This window comes from Myripristis murdjan, chromosome 7, assembly GCF_902150065.1.
Source record: "Myripristis murdjan chromosome 7, fMyrMur1.1, whole genome shotgun sequence".
NCBI lineage: Eukaryota > Metazoa > Chordata > Actinopteri > Holocentriformes > Holocentridae > Myripristis > Myripristis murdjan.
This window is the reverse complement of record NC_043986.1, coordinates 6802026-6822883: the sequence shown is the minus strand read 5'-3', so window position 1 is coordinate 6822883 and position 20858 is coordinate 6802026. Positions and strand designations below refer to the sequence as shown.

At 43.5% G+C, this 20858-nt stretch overlaps 1 protein-coding gene across 2 annotated transcripts in view; it reads left to right on the top strand.

Annotated features, from left to right (window-relative positions):
- Window positions 1-851: 851 nt before the first annotated feature.
- mtcl2 (microtubule crosslinking factor 2) overlaps window positions 852-20858 on the top strand; it is a 182162-nt gene continuing 162155 nt past the window's right edge. For both annotated transcript variants that reach the window (XM_030056741.1, XM_030056740.1), the window contains exons 1-3: window positions 852-2269; window positions 15634-15735; window positions 17197-17319. In XM_030056741.1, the coding sequence (XP_029912601.1) occupies window positions 1286-2269; window positions 15634-15735; window positions 17197-17319 (1209 nt within the window). In that variant the 5' untranslated portion in view covers window positions 852-1285. The remainder of the gene's footprint in view (window positions 2270-15633; window positions 15736-17196; window positions 17320-20858) is intronic.

The following is a 20858-nucleotide window of genomic DNA, read 5'->3' as shown; positions in this document are numbered from 1 at the left end:
TGAAACAATGAAATACCTGACTAGAATAATGACTAATGGACACTAATGGATATTTAATTCAGTCATCATATTTTTCCCCCCACTTGTTTCTGTATTTCAGTGCATTTAAGGATGTGAGTGTATTTAAGGGCACACATTCCAGCCCATAATTACACTTTAAATGTGGCAGCTGGTGATACCCTGCTCATCTTATTATGTCAGAGGATTTATTTAAAGGTACTCGGTGCAGAATTTTAATATCAGTATTTTTGCATTCTGATTATCGCACTGATATCATTTTTAATTTGATGCTTAGGTGTGATTACTTGGACAAACAAGAGCGTCGCTGCAATTTACACTGTGAGCCACCAGGTTGCAACTGGTGGGAAATCTGCTGGACTGCTCAAACCAGGAGGGGGGCGATGTTCCTCTTTTGTTTGCCACACAAATTAATAGGGTTTATGGAAAATGAGTAGCGATTTGTAGTTGTTGGCTGTTTTATCTTCACCTCATTTGCATTTTCCTTCAGTCGCTTTGAAGTGCAGGGTTTTTTTTTTTTTTATATGTAACCAGAGCTCTGCAAGATTTAGATTTTTATGCAGCTTTTGCACCTTTTTTTTTTTTTTTATGTCTAAGTGCATTTTTCTCTGTGTTTTCACCTTTAAATGTAGGGCCTTGTGCTCAGCTAATCCTGGCCTAACACCAACACCTGTCTGTGCATCATATCAGCTCATCATTTATTTCACCTGGTGGTGTGTTGTGCTTCTTGTGTCTCTTCAGTGGTGGCGACAGAGAGCTGCAGAGAGGAGATGCTCTTTCTCTCGCAGAGCAAAATCCCGCTATCTGGGCGGAGGGAGAGAGAGAGACAGAAGGGGGCAGAGAGACCTAGAGAGGCAGTGAGAGAAAGGGAGAGAGAGACACCATATCCACCACACTGCTTCTCTGTTCTCAGCCACAACTCTGAGCAGCTACCGGCGAATCAGTTGTTACCGAGAAAACGAGAGAAGGGAGAGAAGAGGCGAGGATTATCAAAACAAAGCGGAATCATTTATTATTTCCAGAGAAACGCGGTGGAAAACGGGACTTTATCTGGCTTTTTGCAGCTTGGACTCCCCTTTTCTCCCTCCTTGTCTTTGCACTGTTGCACCAGGAGCCTTCATTGTGGATTGTGTGTGAGGATCAGGGATCTCTCCTCCGTTTTGTGTCGCTTTGCAGTTGTTTATCCACACAGCGCAACTTCTGCCTCCTGTTTCCCCGAATAGGAGGTTTCATTTCTGTTTTTCCTGTCGCGGCCAAAACGGAATGAATGACAAAAACAAAGGAGGTTGATGTCCATAACTCGCCGACTCACCTCTTCTTCGCCTCGCCCAAGGAACGGAGACTCCTCCGGCAGAAGATGGACAGCGGAGGCGGGACGGAGAGCTCGGACAGCGGGCAGACGCAGCAGGCGATGCCCGCGCAGCAGCAGCCCGACGCCGCGGAGCTCTCGGCGCTCTCCGCTCAGCCTCCGGGCGAGAAGAAGAAGATCAACCGGGCTCCGTCCCCGGCTAGACCGAAGGATGTGCCCGGGTGGTCGCTCACTAAGATTCGGGGAGGGATCGGCACCCCGACTCTAAGCGTCAAACCGGGAGCCATTCATTTGGGAAGCCGCGTCTCCAGACGCAGCCCCGGAGGAAGCCTCGCCGGAAAGGACGGTAAAGCGGAGAAGAGCGGTGGTGGCAAGCCGGTGGGGAAATCTTCCTCCTCCGGGTTGGTGGTGAAGACCTCAGGGGGCAAAGCGGTCAAAAGCACCATAGGGCGGAGGAAGGTGTCGGACGCCAGCATCGGATCCGATGATTTATCTAAGGACTCCGGCTGCGCCCCCGGGAAGCTCTCCCCGACCGACAGCAGCTCCGAGCTGTCGGACTGCGCCTCGGAGGAAAACAAGCTCTCCACGGACGCGGTGAGCAGCGACGCCGAGTCGAGAAGCAGCCGGGGCGGAGGGCCGGACGGGGACAAGTCGCTCAGGGATGGCGCTTCATCGGAGAAATCCAGCCGACGAGCCGCCGCTAAGACCTCCTCCTCCTCCGCCGCGGAGAAGGACGATAAGGACCGGCTCTCCCTGAGCGTGGAGACCGGAGAAGGGAGCATCTCCCCCGGCGATGAGCGGTCGGTCACCTCGTTTGATAGCAGGGTCCCAGCCAGCACGTCTCTGGCTTTCTCTGACCTCACGGAGGAGTTTATGGACGGCATGCACGAAGAGTTTGTCAGGGAAATAGAAGAGCTGAGATCTGAGAACGATTACCTCAAAGTAAGTCCAATATGTGTTTTGTCCTTAATGGTTAAAGCCCATTATACTGAAGGGAAATGAGTGCAAATCCAATGGGAGCAAGTTAGCTTAGCCTAAGCTTCCCTAAACATTGTTGTCAAGTTCTCCCGAATAAATTGTGTCTTAGTGACCCCTATCCTGGAATTTAATCTATAGTTTTGGGAGATAACAGTAGACAGAGTGAAACCTATGATACATAACAGGCATTTTTACATTCTCACACTGCACTAAGCATGCCTGTCTGTCCTCAAGCACCCCACTTCAGGATCCACTGGCTCAGCCTAGTTAAAGCAAACATAGTTTCTTTGTGTTGTGAAATGCATGTGGTTTCTTATCTCCTCTGCAGGCTGATAATAATGTGAGAGTACCCACAGCATGATGTTTCACTATGAAATCATCTGCTCTTATTTACAAACTGTCAGTGACTTGTTTCCTGTGGAAGCCATCCAAGGCTGCTCACTCCAAGCATGATGTTATTGTGGTGAGGGGAGGATGCTGAGGATCCCTGGCTGTGCAGATAACAACCTGAGCAAAACATGCAGCCTCATAGCCACAGAATGACATGCTTAACACATGTGCAATATCTGCATGTGCAGTGCACATTGTTTGGATATGCATATTTGGATGGATATAAGAGGAATAATAGCATGCAGATTGAAGGGTTAGCTTGGTACACAGGCTTTGTGATTAGGTGATACTGGCCTTTTAATAAAGACGGAACTGCCTGCTGGTGATATGAGGGAGGTGAGGGTGTGATTTAACACTTTCAGAGGTGGGAGTCTGTAAAAACCTGCAGTGAAACCTGCCTCCGCCTGCTTGGAGGAGCTGCTGCTAACCCACCTGAGAATTTGAATAGCATGACCCTTTAATGGAGAGTTTTGGTCCTGTTATGGACAAAGGGTTTCCTCAGGGACTCTTCCACTCCACAGATAATGAAATGATGCAGGAAAACACTAGAGCGCCTGGTGATTTTTGCAGTTTTAGCACAAAAAATGGTCAAAATTGTGCAGAATATCAGCTGAAATTCAGCTACCAGCAGCTTCCATTCATAAATATCAGCACCAGCCTTCAAAAACCAATAGCCTGCTGGTTCAGCCCTAGCAGAAATAGCAAATTCTGGGCAGTAAGCTGACCAGTTTACCTAATTATCATACATTTTGGCTTGAAATCATTGCTGGCATCACAAAACTCGGTCGCCGACAACACCAAAACACATGACACAACAATGACCAGACCAGAAAAGTCCAGTCCAGTGTTTTAGCTCACATTATCACAACTGGCTGAGCTGATCGTTGGATTGTGTGTCAGCAGACATTCACACCAAAGGAATCCATCTGCTGCCTCCACAGGTTTGCAGGCATGCAAGTGTAATGTACAGAAGGCCCACCGGTCGAGCAGGGCCATTCTGTCTGAGGGTGATTGATAAGGGAAGGGATCAATAACATTAGCATGTCCTTAAGCACTAACCGGTAGAGGCCAGACAAGCTTATAATTAGGGGTGATTGATTGGGGATGCTGATCGATCAGCAGTGTTAAGCAAAACACCGGGACCATCCTGCGTTTTCCCAAGGAACTTCTGTTCAGCAGTGAATTTTGATTCTTGCTTCGGCTAGCTGGCCTTTGCTTTCACTTATTTCCATTATTTGCAAATCAAGCCTATGTACAATATATACTGTACAACCAATCATGTAAAAGTAAATTACAGTTTTGACCAATCAGTGTGACAATATTGAAACAGTTACTTAGTTTACATGCAGCTGATCTACACAGAGACACTAATGTTGTATGTCAGTATGTGTTAGTCATCAGAACCAATAAGCTTGATTTATAATTGTGATTGGAACAGCTAGCAAAATAACCAGGGTTGGATTTAAGCCATTTTCATGCAGCCCTCACTCTAAAGTCTTGAGCATGGAGAAATATGGCAGCGCTTTGGATTTTGGTTTCTTGGCTTAAGACTTTGCTGTGAAGCACTTTGGGCTGCTTCTTTTCCGGAAAGGTGATACACAAATTCTTCTCCTTCTTCTCCTTCTCCTTCATCACAGTTCTTGCCATCTGTTTTTTTTGGTGCAGATGTGAGTGAAAAGCTTGCACCTCCGAGCTGTGACTTTTGGATGCTGAAGGCAGTTTGAGTAGATTAGATTTGATATTTTCATGCATTTTCAGCACTGTGTGTGTATGTGTGTGTGTGTGTGTGTGTGTGTGTGTGTGTGTGTGTGTGGTGTGTGTGTGTGTGTGTGTGTGGGGTAAAGGGGTCCCCTGCTGCTGACTGAATATAGGCCAGCATGTAACAGGGCTACCTTATTGGACCACCCCAAAGCCTCGTGGGAGGCCGTGCAGTGAAGTGAGTCTGTTTGTGTCTGCTGTTGCAGCTGTGAGGAACACCTGGCTGCTTCGAAATCAGAAGATCAAAACAACAGGCCGAGCTTTTGGACTTTTCCATCTCTCTCCCTCTCTCTCTCTCTCTCTCTCTCTCTCTCTCTCTCTCTCTCCTTCTCTCTCGTTGTTTTTGCCTGTCTAGATTCAACATCCAAGCTTCACACGCTAACTCCCTGGTGTTGTTTCTCCTCCTGCCCTTATGCATACTTCCCCTCTCTCTCTCTCTCTCTCTCTCTCTCTCTCTCTCTCTCTCATACTGCATGTTGACTGTTTGTTGTGGTAGCTGCTGTTTCCTGTCTGGTTTGTAATTAATATGATCAAAGCAGCTAACAGCGGTCCATTATCTCAGTCTGTAGCCTATATGTTCATATTAAGATGTGCTGTTGTAGCTATGATGTGGCAGAATAGAATAGAATAAAAGCCTTATTGTCATCGTACAAATACAACAATTAGCAGCGCTACTCCTGCTCGGTGTAATAAAACGGTTAAAGACAGACAGCAAGCACACATGAAACTAAAACATACTTTAAAAATAGAATGCATACTGCACTTAAAACATTGCTTATTGCAGTTAAATCTGGTTGAAACAGCTACCTACTTACATAATTTCCTTCCCACCTTTCCTTCCCACCTATGTTCCTTCCTAACCACCTACTAGTGCTGAAGACTGTGGTGCAAAAATCAAATTGTGATTAATTTTGCAGTTATTGTGATTGCTTTATGAGTCACAATGTTCGTAAGGATGATAATATTTGTGTTACAATTTTCAATTTCACTGAGAAAGTGATTAAAGTCTTTTTTCTGGGGTCTGTACCAAACAAACATGTTTCCTTACACCTGGAAAATAGATGCAAGGATGTAGGCCAGGGCGTCTCAGTAACATTATAATACTTTATTTTTATGTTACGTCACACATTTTATCTTTATCAAAAAATTTCAACTCCTGCGATTTGGAGATTTCACTTGGCCATATTGTGATTTCAATAATATCTCAATTAATTGCTGGGCCCTACTACCTGCATTTCTTTCTACTATCCTAACTCCCTTTTTACCTCCCTACCCCGTCCCCCCCCCCTCCCTGCGGCAGGATTAGCGGCTGCGGCACGTTAACGACAGTTTGAGCGATTGCCCGAAGCCGTCAGTCAATATCACCGTCCACGCAACTTCGTCAGAGTGGCTTCTCATTCAGCAGGGGACTCACCAATTGATTGAATTATCATTCAGGTCCATGTGGTGGGGGGGGGGACGTAATAGGCAGTAATAAGCAACACAAATAAGCCTAATGGCAACACTGAACCTGACAAAAACACACACCAACCAGCACATGCTCACATTAATTAGCTGCACTGAATTTTTTGAGGAATGTCCATCTTGTGACTGTAATTGACTGAAAATGTACTCTTTCAGTCGTCTGACTTAGTCACCTTGAGCCTGTTTCACACAGCGAGGAGTCGCTTTAGGGGTGGATAACCAGTATCACCCCTCACCTGCCCAGCTGAACCTCGTTTTGCACATTTTGCTGTTGCAAGAAAACCCTCCAGATTTTAGTGAATTTAATATTTTTCACATGGGATGGGAAACTTGTGTGACCTCTTAGGCTGATGAAACTCTTTCAAAACCCACTGGATAGCACCAGATTAGTGCCATTTGTCATCGAGACAAAAGCAAGATGGTTTTTCTTAGTTCCTGGAAAGTAGAGATTTTAGCTGAATGAACTTTCCACCAGACAGCGATGATATGCATGCCGCCTTTCTGCACCTTTTATATTTTGTAGTCTTCCCTGTTTAACCTGAGCAGGTAAATGTCAAAATGAGAGAACAAATGATTGGAAGTGAGGAGGCGCTTGAGGAGCACAAACCCCCGCGGGTGCTTTGGGTGCAGTGTGTTTGGGTGTAACATCAAGTTACACCCTAAGACATCATTCCTGTTGCTTAAATTCGAAGTCGCTCTGATTCTGGAGTCTGCAGACGAACCCCTAGGATTTAGTTTTGAGTGATCTCTGTTTGTATCGTCGTTATGGCTCATGAACTCACTAATGGTGGAAATCCCAGATTTGGATCACCACCAAAGTGAAATAAATTGTTCTTTCTTTCAAGGCCGAACTCTTCCGCTCTCTTCAGAAGTGTTTGAAACGTCTTGTGATGACAAACAGACGTTCTGCAGAGGTGACCATAGAAAAAAAATGGTGGCAATTGACCCACTTTCCCGCAGCAGGAAATGTAAACCATTCCACCGTCGCAGCACGTGTGCATTAGCGCCAGTTTTTCTGACTTGGACTGTCTGGTTCATCCATGTCTGATTGGGCCAGTGCCTCCGTCTGCCTGGCTGCCTGCTCACATGATAGAGACCATCTTGTTCATTCTCCTCTAGTTAGCTGTGAAATGCAGGTCAGTGGACCAGCTCTCTCTCTCTCTCTCTCTTTCTCTCTCTCTCTCTCTCACCACATTAACCTGATTCCCACCTTTCATGTCCCCGTGTTCTCTGTTTCTAACGCCGTCTCGTTCTTTTCTGTCTCACTCTATCTCAGCATCTCTCGGTTCTCGCTCAAGATCCTCTGTGTTAATTCCCTTCCACTATTTTCCCATCCAACACTCCTCTCTTCTCCCCTCCTCTCCTCTCCTCTCCTCTCCTCTCCTCTCCTCTCCTCTCCGGTTGTCAGTATTGCAGATGCAAAGCAAAGCGCCCAGTGTCGTGCAGATTGCTTCTTGCTGCAGTCCCACAGCTCGCCCAGCCTATCTCACTCACTCTCTCTCTCTCTGTCTCTTTCTCTCTCTCTCTCATTGCATGCTAAATCACACGCAGTCAATTGTTTATAACACACTGGAGATCCAGACTCAATCACACACCTGATTTTGTTTATACTGTAGCAGAGGTGCAGACACGCCCTCTCTGTTCTTCATCTCACTTTCATTCTCCCTCTCATCACACACACACACACACACACACACACACACAGAAATATCCCTGAACCACGTTGGTTGCCACAGTACGAGCTCTGCAGAGGCTGACCCACATTCTCTACTATTGTAATGTTATGACAGCAGTGTGCTACATCCCCACTATTACTACTACTGCCGCTGCTCATTTTCTCCCTGCTATTAGCTCACACATCACATCACACACACACACACACACACACACATGCTCACGCTATGGGGAGCATAACCACACACTGTTGGAAGTGCACTGTTGTGTAACACCCTTGGTACTGTCGTCCAAACCCAGCGATCCAGTTGGGTGTATTCGGTTGCAATGCATTTGTCAGATTTGCGTGTACGCTCGTGTACACACACACTTTACACACACCCAGCCTGCAATCACAGGGCGTTAAAACAATACAAAATGACACTGTAATACGTGCACTTGGCTTGAAATGAATAATAAAGACACAAAGTTAAAAGAAGAAAGACATCAGCACTCCATTGTAGCATTGGAATTTGTACAAATGTATTGCAAAGCAAATTATTTGTTGTGAAATTAAAAAAAAAAATGAACAATGACTAATTATTTATATTATGCCTGAAAGTATTGCATGATAGAACATCTACACAGTTACAGGGAAGGACTCGCGCCCTTCTTTCTTTCTTTCTTTCTTTCTTTCTTTCTTTCTTTCTTTCCACAAGCTTGGTTAGCTGATGCTCTTTTTCAGTAATGCAGTCTACACTGTTGTTCACTGAGTAATTTGGGGTTAATTGCTTTGCCCAAGGACACTTCAGTCTTGGGTGCTGAGCGAGGCAAGGGGCCATTCATTCCCTCCCCCCTTCCCTCCACACAGGATTGAATTGTGACCTTTCAGTCACAAGTCTCTAACCTTTTGGCCACGGCTTCCCATGTAACCCGCTGCATGTAAACATTCAGCGTTCAGTATTTTATAGCTGCTGCAGCTGCTGCAGTGTGCCACAGCTTGTAGGGTTGCAGCTGTAGCAGGAGGATATTGACCCGTAAATCACTGGTTGTGCATTGGTGGAGTTTAACATGAGGAGGTTGTGCAGAACAGAATGAGATCAATGGAACAGTAAAAGAGTATTTTGCCTCATTTTTGCATTCATGTTCTTGTATTTTAGGCATTTATGGAGCTCTAGAGGGACTTAGGATGAGCGCAACAGTAGAATAAACTTCAATTGCTGGATAAACAACATCACAAGTGACCACTGTTGCAAGGTCAAGGTCACAGTCAAAGTCAATAATACCTTAGTCAAGTCCAAGTCCAAAAGCAGGTCCAAAGGCAGCCAAGATCAAGTAAACACAGAGACTCAAGACCAAGACCAAAATAGGCTCTAAACAATTTACATGTATTTCCAGAAGAAAAATAATTTCCCAAGGATTTTCTTAAAATATCATCACAGATGTAATTTAATCCTCAGCGCTGAATAAAACAAGTTTCTAATGGGTAAGAGTAGGTGAAAGAGTGGAAGGTAGACAACCATAGAATGCACAAAAACAAACAAAAAATTGACTTATTTTTTTGTGCAATTCATGGTTTTGCATGTGTTCCATTTAATCTTTGTTTATAGTCAGCAGGAGAAAACTGAGTCACCATCTAGTTGTGGCTGAGACCAAGATCAGCTCAACATATGAGGAACAATGAGCTAAAGATGAAACTGAAGAGCAGGAGCCGACTCAGCCCCGCACCCATAAAGTCCTGAAAAAGCGTCCTGTGACTTCAGAGCAAGCATGAAAAAGAGGAGTGCGAGGAAACCAAACAAAAGTGAGAGCTAATTAGAGAAACAGGAGGTTGTACTCGTCAGTGCTCATTTCTTACGAGCAACTTAACTTCACTATGACCTACATTTCCTCAGTTCTCCGCTCTAGTAGATGACGACAGCATCCGTAGTACCACGGCCTCCCGTTCTCCTCCGGCGTATCATCCAGCTGCTGCTAAAAGGGGTTTGTTTACTACAGCTAGCTCGCTCCTTATAAATACTTGATCGGGCGCATTACCACCAGAGACTGCGTTTGAGGGAAGGGGGCAGAGGGTGCGGGGTGCGTCGAGGAGGGATTAAAGGGTTTAGCAAGAAATGCGGCGACTGTAACACAGCAACATTACATAACTTTGGGAAAACCCTGGTGTAATAAAAACTGAAACTCCTGTTTTGTAGAGTTTTACATGCGGCTTTGTTGCCTTCGTATTATCACTGCCAGCGCCTGTGTTAGACCCACATGTCAGGCTGATATCTGACTTTTAATGGCATACGATGGAGGCTCCTCAATGACCAAAATCACAGAAAAACACTGTGTTAAAACTCACAAATGAAACTTGTTTGCACAGTAATTAATTTATTTAATATTTTTTAATAATAATAATAATACAATTTATTTATAGAACATTATTCAAGCAGTGCAATAGCAACAGGACAGTAGCAACATTAAAGAATAGTTGCAAGAACAGAACATATGCATATACACACGAGTTAAAAACATAAGTAACATGGACAATTGCAAGAGGAAGAAAGTAAGAAAGGCCATTGTGAAATATTTTGTAGTCATCCCCACAACATTGTCACCATATCAGTATCAATGTATTTGGTAAAAAATATCATCATATTTGATTATTTGTCAAATAAACTGACTTATTTAATGGCACAATATGACATTCCCTTACCACTCAGTACATGCAGTAGAGAGTTTTAGTGTCCCACGATGGTCTGAAAATGTTTTTTTCAGATGCTTTTCCAAACTAGAAGATGCAAAATGGTATGCAAATCCAACCCATGCTGTGTTCAGGTGCAGGACACAATCAAAATTTACTCTTCCCATGTTGAATATCAAAGCCCCCACAGCATTCACTGTGCAGTGTTTGACGGCGTTCCCCTTTCAGACGATTCTCCACCCAGTCGGGAATGAAACGCTTGGTGGAACATGCTCTAAATATGAGTAGCTTGTTAGATTTGACCTTTAAACCAGCCACGGTCAAAATCTGACAGCAATTGGCTGAGAGACTGGTGGCAGTTTCCCACTGGTGAAACTGGTGAGTGACCTCTGGTTTCCCGAGAGTGATTTTAATTGTATTTTAATATGGAAACAAGAAGTGAATAGATTATCAAACAAAATAACCCTCACACATGTTTACCAGATTATTCTCTTGCTGTTTTGGTGGCTTGAAAGAAGGCAGTAATTTGAATTTTCTGTTTCCTTGTTCATTGCATTTATTCGCTGAACGCTGAGATTGCATGAGGGATGCCTGTGGATTTAGATTTAAACTCTCTCTTCACACATTAACTACCAAGGTTAGATGATTGGAGATGTTTTCCTGTCAACCAGTTATATTTTAAACAACAGTGGACTTTAAGTTTAGTTCCTATGATCAGATTGTAAATGTTTGAGTTGAGTTGACGTGTAACTGTTAAATGTGCATTAATGGGGTATTTTTCCATTTTGAATGATAGTTTAAGATCTCAAAGTCAAGAAAAAAAATGTATTTGACAAGTGCAAGGTGTCTGTGACGTCCCAATGCAGTAGACAGTGAAACAGGACAAAACCAGCTACCCTCAGGCAGGCTTTTGGAAATGTCAGCTGCACTTAGGGTCTAAATGAATTTTAAATCAGCTTGAGCATAATTTTTGTCCCTGCATGTGCTTTCCCCCATTTGAGTGTTTTGTACCAGGCTACATTTCAAATTACCAAAGATCAAAGTAGTTTAAATTGGGCAAAAATCAGTGGGGGGAATTTCCTCTGGTGGTAGAATCAGTTAATTGCCAGTCCCTCATGCATCCGTTCCATCACTCAACACTAATAACTACAATAAATGCATCAAAATTTGATCGCCCTGGTGATGACCTAGTTCAGTAGACAGTAGACTGCAACTACAGTATTCATTCATACACAAAGGAAATTCACATGAAAAGGTGTTTAACAAGAACTAAAGAAAAAGTGGAATAAAAACAAAACAGCATGAAAGAATAAATTGAATAAGATTTGATAAAATGCAATGGTGAGTATAAAGGTTTTTAGTCTGGATTTAAAAGTAGCCAGGCTTTCAGCTCCTCTGGAAACTTGTTGGATGACAAACATCATAAGAAACCAAAAATAAGAAGGTCAAGGTCACAGTAAGTCAGTAAGTCAAGTCTAATCGTACCTACAGAGATTGTGATATTTCAGCAGTCTTGTAGGTTTATTGCAGGCCACACTGTGTGATCTGGGTCTAATAAACTTGACTACGGCTTCAAGTTTGATGTATGTTGACTGTATGATGATCACACTGCCTGAATCTAATTGTCTACGACACAATTCAATATACAACACGGTGTCATCAGCGTACGTGATCCATCTGCGCCGCCGTAGTGGTAAACAATGAAGCTCAGCAAGAAAGGAGCCTTGCAGCAGTGATATTAATGTATTAATATTAATTATTAAGTGATATTAGTGTGTTTAAATCCAAGGAAGGGGAGGAGGAGAAGGTGGACCCGGTCGTTTTCTTCTTTACTGGAAACCCAAACATTTCGTTTTGCATGTTTTACCTTCATTACTGGGTTTAGCTCCAGTGTCATGTTGATCAGTGCGTTTATGCTGCATTCCTGTTGGTTGATTAGTTAGACACTGGTTGTAGCAGTGGTCATATTGTGAGATCCAAAATTTCCTCCACTGTCGACGCAGCACCGCCATTTGGGAGCCACGTTTCTTCCATGTTGGTCATCTTTTGTCCGGTACAATCCAAAATCGCAACATGTGTACCGGGCTTACGACCAGGTCCAAACGCAACAAACTGAGAAGATAAAAATAGGCAACAAACAATGCATATGTATTTTCAGAAGTAAAAATGCTCAAGGACTTTCTTAAATGATTACCAAACATATAATTTCATCTGCAAATCAACCCTTTATGTCTAATATTCAGCTGATCAATTCAAAGTCACTGACAATCAGTAGAGGATGGTCACGTGGTTTCCACATCTTTTAAAATGTTTATATTGCTGAGATACAAAATAAAGCAAAGACCCGGATTAAAGACCAGTCAGATCAGAGGCAGGTTTCAGCTTGTTCCAACTATGTATGGCAAAATAACTGAAACAAAAATTGCCTCACCTTGGTTTGTTTATCCTCAGAGTTTGCAGACTGCAGCAGCCCTGGATGATCTCAGATATCTACAAGGTTCACATCGTAAAAGCAAGTCAGAGATATATTTAGGCCCGAAACCATTTAGTGATTTAAAGACAAGCAGCAGTATTTTAAAATCAATTTTATAACACGGTGGAAGCCGCAGCAGAGATCTGAGAATCAGTGTGATGTCTTCAGCTCTCTTCTGAGACTTTATTAAAACTCAAGCAGCCGCTTTCTGAACGAGCTGCTGCTGTCTGGGTGTTTATTTATTTATTTATTTTTCAGGCAAAGATCATTACAGTAGTCTAACCTACAGGAGATAAATGCATGGTGATAAGGGTTTTCTAAGTCCTGTTTGGACATCTAAGTCTTCTAAGTCTTGATAGTCAGCTGATTCTCATTGAATTGATTTACATATTGATGGGCGGTATGCTTGGAACCAATATAACGATGCTCTTAAGGATTTTGTTCATGATATGACTCATGCATGCAAAATCATGTTAAATTATCAAATGAATGTCCCAGTGAACCGAAAGTTAAAACATTTTCAGATAATATCAAAATATGTTCTGTAAAATCAATTCATTTTTAATAAAAAAATCTGCTTGTTGTCGTCAGTGTGGACAACAGAACTGTGTCACACCCATAAATCACCATATAATCACGACTCCACTGAAAAAAGATAGATGATAATATTGAATTATTGCCCAGCCCCATGCCTCCCAGACTAGGACTCCCGGGAGGAGGAGGTCTTGTGTCTCAGTGGGACTTTCCTGGCTAAATAAAGGATAGATAAAATAAAAATAGATGTGCCTACTAATTATTCGTGGACATATATTAGTCTCAGAGCTAGTGGATGCCAGCAGCTTTGTGTTGAGCACAAGTTGTAAAAATATCGGACTGCCACAGTGGCTGCATTAACGTGTCTTGAGGCAATGCATTATTGGGTAATAAAACCAGAGCAGTCGTCTGTAGCCCAGTGACCCGTCTTCATCCTGCCCGGCTCCAGTAACCGTCTCCCAGCACCCAGATTACAAAAACGACACCAAATGAAAGCGACAGCCGCCAACCTCACACCCTCACTGGGAACGAGCCTGAACTCCCAGGGAAACCTCGCTAGGCAAACGGAGCAGAGTGCCGTCCGCTGTCGCCTTGCCATCTAGGTCCTGAGGCAGCGTCTCGAGAGGCTTGGTGACTCGCTTCTGGAAATGATGTGGGAAAAAAAAGTTCCACAGCGTTGTTAATAAAAGATAATGGATTTGTCTGAGGAGGAACGGCTGCAGCATCTGAAATACGCTGACCAAGAGCTTGATTTTTTTTTTTAAAGCAGGTTTTCTTTTGTTGATTGGGCCCAAGTGGGACATCTGTATCATTAAAATGATGACGATTATGAGGATGAAGCTATCAGGGCTAATGGATGGTAATTTGTGTGATGATTGATGGCATTTCACGACTGTATAATTGACTTACATGGTGGATAACTCTCGGATGATGAAAACAGTGGAAATCCTGCATTTATGACTGTGATTTCATCAGCTGTAATGAGTTCAGATTGGAATTACTAAGTATTTTTTTTTTTTTTTTTTTACACATTTTCAACTTCAATCGATTATTTTTTTTTTTCCATTTAGCGATTAATCATTTTGTCTGCAAAGTGTAAAAAATAGTGGCAGACGCCTGTTAAGTTAACAAATTCACCAAATGCTTACTTAGTCTGCCAAAACCCCCAAAGCTTTAATTTTATTACAATAGAAAAGCCAGCAAATATGTGAAAGTAATTGTGTGAAATGTGTGAAAGAAATTGTGAAGCTGTAATCAGCAAATAATTGGTAAACAGATAAATTAAAATTATTTTCTGTTGATTGACTGATCATTTACAACTGATTAATTGTTTCAGCACTGATAGTTAATAGGTCCGAGTTCTGAAATGATAGGTTCATCTAAGAATGATAATTATAATAATACTTTATTTATATAGCACCTTTCAAACAGGGGTTTGTAGCTCAAAGTGCTTTATATTAAAGCGAAAAAACGAGAATAAAATAAAAACAGGCAGTTTAAAACAAGTGCAAATCCTGTGCGATAAAACCAAGCAATCAATGAAAAACGAAGAATAGATGGAGCAAAATAACGAACGTCAGTAATGTCTTATTTAGATCCTGCTTGTCTTTGCAGTATCCTGCTACCGTTTGCTGCTCTAACGGCCGTGTTTCCCCACGGAGATGATTAAAATTTCATCTAATCTAACGTAACGACCCGGCGCTGACCTTTGACCTCCCTGTGACGGTGGACGGTAAAGAAATTCGTCGTACGGGGATCAATAAGGTATCGAGTCGTGTTCCTCAGTGCGTCAGTGTGCAGGTTCCAGCAGAGAGCCTGAGCCCCTATTGTCCTTCATTGTAAGGAGACGCTAATTGTTCTAATGGTTGCACTGGTAATGAGGATGATGAGGATGAAGATGTGGTGGTTAATGACAGCTGGCGATGATGGATGGGGATGGGGGAGTGGGGGGGGGGGGGGGAGTGGAGGATGATTTTGATGATGATGGTGATGGTGATGATTATGGTCTTAACATTTATGACAAAGATGCTAAAAGCTATAACGCCACCGATTACACAACCAGGGAGCGCAATTAAATGCACATATCACTTGCTCTCTCTCTCTCTCTCTCTCTCTCTCGCGCTCTCTCTCTCCATCAACATCATCTGGAGTTATGAAAGATGCTAAATGACAGATGACACAACACATAACATTTCCGTGTCTCGCTGCAGGATCAGAGGGAGCGGCTGAGGTCAGGGTGTCTGCAGATGATGAACCATCTACGCTGCTGCCATTATAACGCATTATAATGACTCACACAATGGGCAGTAACTGACTCTCTCTCTCTCTCTCTCTCTCTCTCTCTCTCTCTCTCTCTCTCTCTCCCTGCAGGATGAGATGGAGGAGCTGAGGTCAGAGATGCTGGAGATGCGGGACATGTACATGGAGGAGGACGTCTACCAGCTGCAGGAGCTACGGCAGCAGCTGGAGCAGGTACAGCCGGAGACAGAGCGGTTGTCATGGCTACAGGGTGTCCATGACAACCAATGTGTGGTCACGGGATGTAGTTATTGAACGGGACTGGAACTAATGATTGGTATTATTTATTTATTTATTTTATTGGCAATTAAGCTTTCAATTATTATTGTTTTTTTTGATTCATCAAAATAATCATTTGGTGTGTGAAGAGCCCAAAGTGACGTCTTCAGATTGCTTCCCTAGCATGACCAGCAGTCATTTTTTAAACTTTACTTTTATTTTTTTTATTGTTAGTTTCTATTTCTATTTCTATTTATGCTCAGGGAAAGGTTTTTCAAAGTTTCGCCTATGTTAGGTCAAGTGCAAAGAAAAGAGAAAAAAAAAATTAAACAAAATTTCCAAGAAGAGTTAGATAAATTGATTGCCTGTGTCTACGTCCTGAAGTAGAAGCTGATCTTACGCTGCAGATGCACTGTACTTCTGGTAGTTTTGGCACATGGTAATACACACACAATACATCCATACTCATACACTCACACACACACACACACCACCAACATACAAATGTCTGATTTCATAATGACAAGAACGGAGCAAAGAGCAAAAAGACGATCTTAGCATCTTAGTGAAGCAGGAAACAGAAAATGTTATGGATTTTAACTTGATAACTGAATAAAATAATTAATCAGTAACTGAAAATATAATCAGTTTTGTGTTCATCTAATCGATTCAAAACAAATATGTGAACAATATAACATGGAGAGTGTTCATTGATTGTGAGCTTCAAGATAATAAAACATCATTTGAAGGTCCATCCAGTCACATATACATTTATAGCATGTAGCATATATGGATAAATACTGCGCTATATATGATTGTATATACAATTACGATTGTAAATGTTATGTAAAAAATACCAACATAAAAATATCAATATTCTTCCTCCTGAATTGAGACACTGCATGTTGACCCGGTCCACCTAAATGAGGTGGTGCTGTGTGTGGACGCCCACAGGAAGTGACGAACCAAACTTAAGAGTTTATTCAAGCTCAAGTTCAAGTGTGTATTATTTGTAGCTCTAAGAGTCTCTAAGGGCTTTACAGGCCCTCAGTGCATCCACAACAGCAACAACACAGCGACGCCCCCTGACCTGAACCCTCAGGCTGCTCAAGGCAAAACTCCCTCCAAAAAACAGGAAAGAATAGAGGAGGAAAAATAGAAGAAATGTTGCTCTCTGTCCTCTGCCACTCTCATCCCTTTGCTTTTGTTTGGTATAAATCATCACAGACACGAGCGCGCTGTGTGCACTGTACTGACATTGTGTTCCAGGATTTCTGGGTGTTGAGATCAAAAAATGTTTCCTCTTGCTGTCATTCGGAGCTGCCGGTGTCTTAAGGCGCCTGCTGCAGCCTTAAATATCCCCCGTTTCCTAAGAGGACACGCCTCCTATTGACCGACACTGTTTGTCTTCCCCAGGCCAACAAGACTTGCCGCATCCTGCAGTACCGGCTGAGGAAGGCAGAGCGGCGCTCTCTCCGCGTGGCCCAGACGGGGCAGGTGGACGGCGAGCTGATACGAACACTGGAGCAGGACGTCAAGGTAGGAGAAACATTACAAAGAGGGGAACACCACGGAGGGTTTGCCTCAGAAACTTAACAGCACAACAAATGGCTCGTGTGGGGGAAAGCGTTGAGTTCAGGTCAGTTAATGTCATTAAAACCGCAGAGGCTGATGAGGGAGGCTGATCAGGCCGCTGTGACGCACTAAAACAGTCCTAGTCCATGAAGATTCATAGTGTCTAAACTTTATATAGATCATAGAGTTTCATCTATATCAGACACGGAGCAGGTTTATTCTTACCTTACATGTTTCGGCGGTATGGCCACGCCTCTCGCCGTCACGCTGCCGCTTGAGTATGCTGTCCCAGGTTGCGGAAAGCCGACCTCTCAAATTTGACAGGTCGGCTACACCTCTATGAGTAACATCAGCTGATAAAGACACGTCACACACCACCTAGTGACACCTCTGATGAAGGCGGAAGCATACCGCCGAAACATGTAAGGTAAGAATAAACCTGCTCCGTGTCTGATATAGATGAAACTCTATGAGCTAGTAAAACAGTCCCGCTTTTATATCACGTTCATGAGACGTTTTCGACTTTCGAGGTGGAAAAATCCTCATGAACGGCTCTTGAACGTGTAATTCCTCGTCAGGCTTCATCGCAGCTTCGGCCTGTCTGAGCTGTGGCTCTGTGGTATACAACCAAAACAAGCCACCAGGCAGTGTTTGTAGTGAACAAGCATGTAAGCAGACGTTCAAGTCCCTGTTTGAGTGGCCTTACATTAGATTAAAAAAAATCCCACTGATAATATAATTGGTCATTTTAACTGTTCTGCAGGATGATGGTAAAACTGCATGGAAAGCCAGTGAGCCCAGTTATTTACAGTTACACCACGGTCTGGGGGAATACTCTCCTCTCATTGGCCGGCGGTGTTTTTATCGCTGTCCTAAAGTCATGCACTACCCGACTGGTAACCATAGCAACACTGAAAAGCACAGCTGTCAAAGTTGAAGCGGTGTGAGCAGCAGCAGCACAGCCGATGTGTTCGACTTGACAAACTAACAACCGGGTAGGAAAACACACCGCTGCAGTTTTCTGTCCTTCATGTTGTTGGTTAATGAGCATGGTGCAAGCAGGACAATCACACCTACTCCTTGTTTATCCCCGACTCAGTGAACAATCAAAATGTTAGGACTGTCAAGTGTTTTTGTTGTACATTTATATTTGCAGCTGTTTATGAGTTGGAGCTCAAGTCTTCCAATATGGCCGTCACAGTGTCCATTACATCAGCCTTTTATATGTGTGTGTGTGTGTATATGTGTGTGTGTGAGTGTGTTTGCTCTTGGGGGGATTTTGGAGGGTGTGTGTGTGTGTGTGTGTGGTTATCAGGACAGTCTTTATGACTGCACACAGACGTCAGCTCACTAATGAAGTCATGAGACTGTGGTTTCAGTCCGGCTGCCGTCTGATTACTTTAAAGACTTTAGGCCTCAAAAAAAAAAAAAAAAAAAAAAAAAAGATAGGGACACGTCGTCACGCTGATTTAGACAGGCCAAATGCCACATTAGAACTTCCTGGGGAACTTAAACACACACACACACACACACACACACACAAAAATCGCTTTGGTCACTCAACAGCCTTCCCCTGAACACCAGCCTCTCTCTCTGTTTCTCTTACACGCAGTAATACACACATACACATTAGTCATTCCAAGCAATCCAACAGTATGTTGATAGAGACCAGTCGCGCGCACACACACACACACACACACACACACACACACACAGACAGAGTCAAGGCGACTCCTTGTGTGTGTTATTTGTCACGCTGACCCTGGACTGTGGATACACCATCGCCAAATTCACAGCGTTCCTCGGACATTTTCCATGTGACCACAGATACAATGAAGTCTTTATGTCCTCTGAGAGAGAGACATACACACACAGAGAGAGAGAGAGAGAGAGAGAGAGAGAGAGAGAGAGAGAGAGAGAGAGTGTGTGATGTCATTCTCTAAGGGCCTTGCATCTGCTGTTGCTGTCTCTCACTGTAACACACAAACTGTTTTGGGAGAAAAAAGGGATCCAAAGAAAGAGGAGTGGAAAATATTCAGACAGAAAGAGAGAGAGAAAAGAAGGGAAGGAAGAAGGGGGGGGGGGATGAGTTCCCTCTGTCTTCCGTTTTGGCAGGCATCGTGCGTCTCTGAATGTGTGTGTGTGTGTGTGTTTTGACAGTGGTTGGAAAAGGGAATTGGTCCCTGTTTTAAAATTCAAATTTTCAACAGCCAATGAGAATGGGAGCAAGAGGCGGGAGCAAAAAGGGGGGAAAAAAAGAAAAAAGAAAGAAAGAGCAAAATAACATGCAAGTGAAGCAAACACGGCCATCAGATAGATAGATAGATTAAACAATGAGTAGTAAACAAGCAAAGGCGGGTAAGGAAACGGCTAAATAGGCAGTTAATGAACAAATAAACAAGGAAAATAAAGAATCGAGTACAAAAGAAGGAAAAGGGAAGTATTCAACGCGGATTACTTAAGTTAAATAGACCAGAACTGAATGGAGGAGGGCTCATTTGAATTTAAATCTTCAATAGCCAATGATGGCAGCGGGATAAGAGGCGGGAGAGAGAGGTAGGAGATGACAGAGAGAGAGAGAGAGAGAGGAAATGGAGAGATAAAGGCTGTACAAAGAGTGAGCGAGTGAGGGGGGAGGAGGGTGAAGAAGGATCATTAACACAGGAAGCCAAAAAAATGTATACCACAGAGAGAGAGCATGACCTCTGTCCCTCTCTCTCTCTCTCTCTCTCTCTCTCTCTCTCATTCTGTTTCTAAGTCTCTCGCCCTCTCTCTCTTTCCACACGTCTGTGTTTTAGCCGACAGGCCCAGACACACTGTCAGGTCGAGTTACACCTCGCTGCTGTGTGTGTGTGTGTTTATGAATATTTATGTTATTGTAATTTCTATCCTGCTTGCTGGTGTGCATGTACATACTTGTGTGTGTGTGTGTGTGTGTGTGTGTGTAGTAAGCCCACACTAAGCCTCTCTTGCAGCAGTTGTTGTACAGTCTCCACTCTGTCCATGGCAGTATCTTTGGCTGGCTTTATCATCGGTCTTGTAAAAACACACACTCCTGTCTGTGTGTGTGTGTGTGTGTGTGTGTGCGTGACTCAACGCTGACTCGACTCCGCTGGAAAATCACTTAAGCTTTAGTGATGCTAAAGTTGATGACCACAAAACCCTGTGCAGCCTTCATGTCCTCCTCTGAGATGTCAGCGCCGGCGAAGCTGCGGCGGTCGCTGCTCGTTCTGCTCCCTCAGCGCTGCGACGCTGCGTTTGCGTGACAGGACAGCAAACACACGGGAACACACCGTGATCGGGTTCGTCCTGTCCCGAAGATCAGATGCATAAAAGTCGACTAGGGCAGGAAAAGGTATCCTACACCGCAGCCTGCCAGCGTGCACCTCCCCAGAAATATAACTACTCATCGCATTTCCTCCCACACATTTGCAACTGCATCTTCTACGTTTGATCTTTTTTTTTTTTTTTTTATTTGGTTTCAATCCACGGCATCTTTGAGC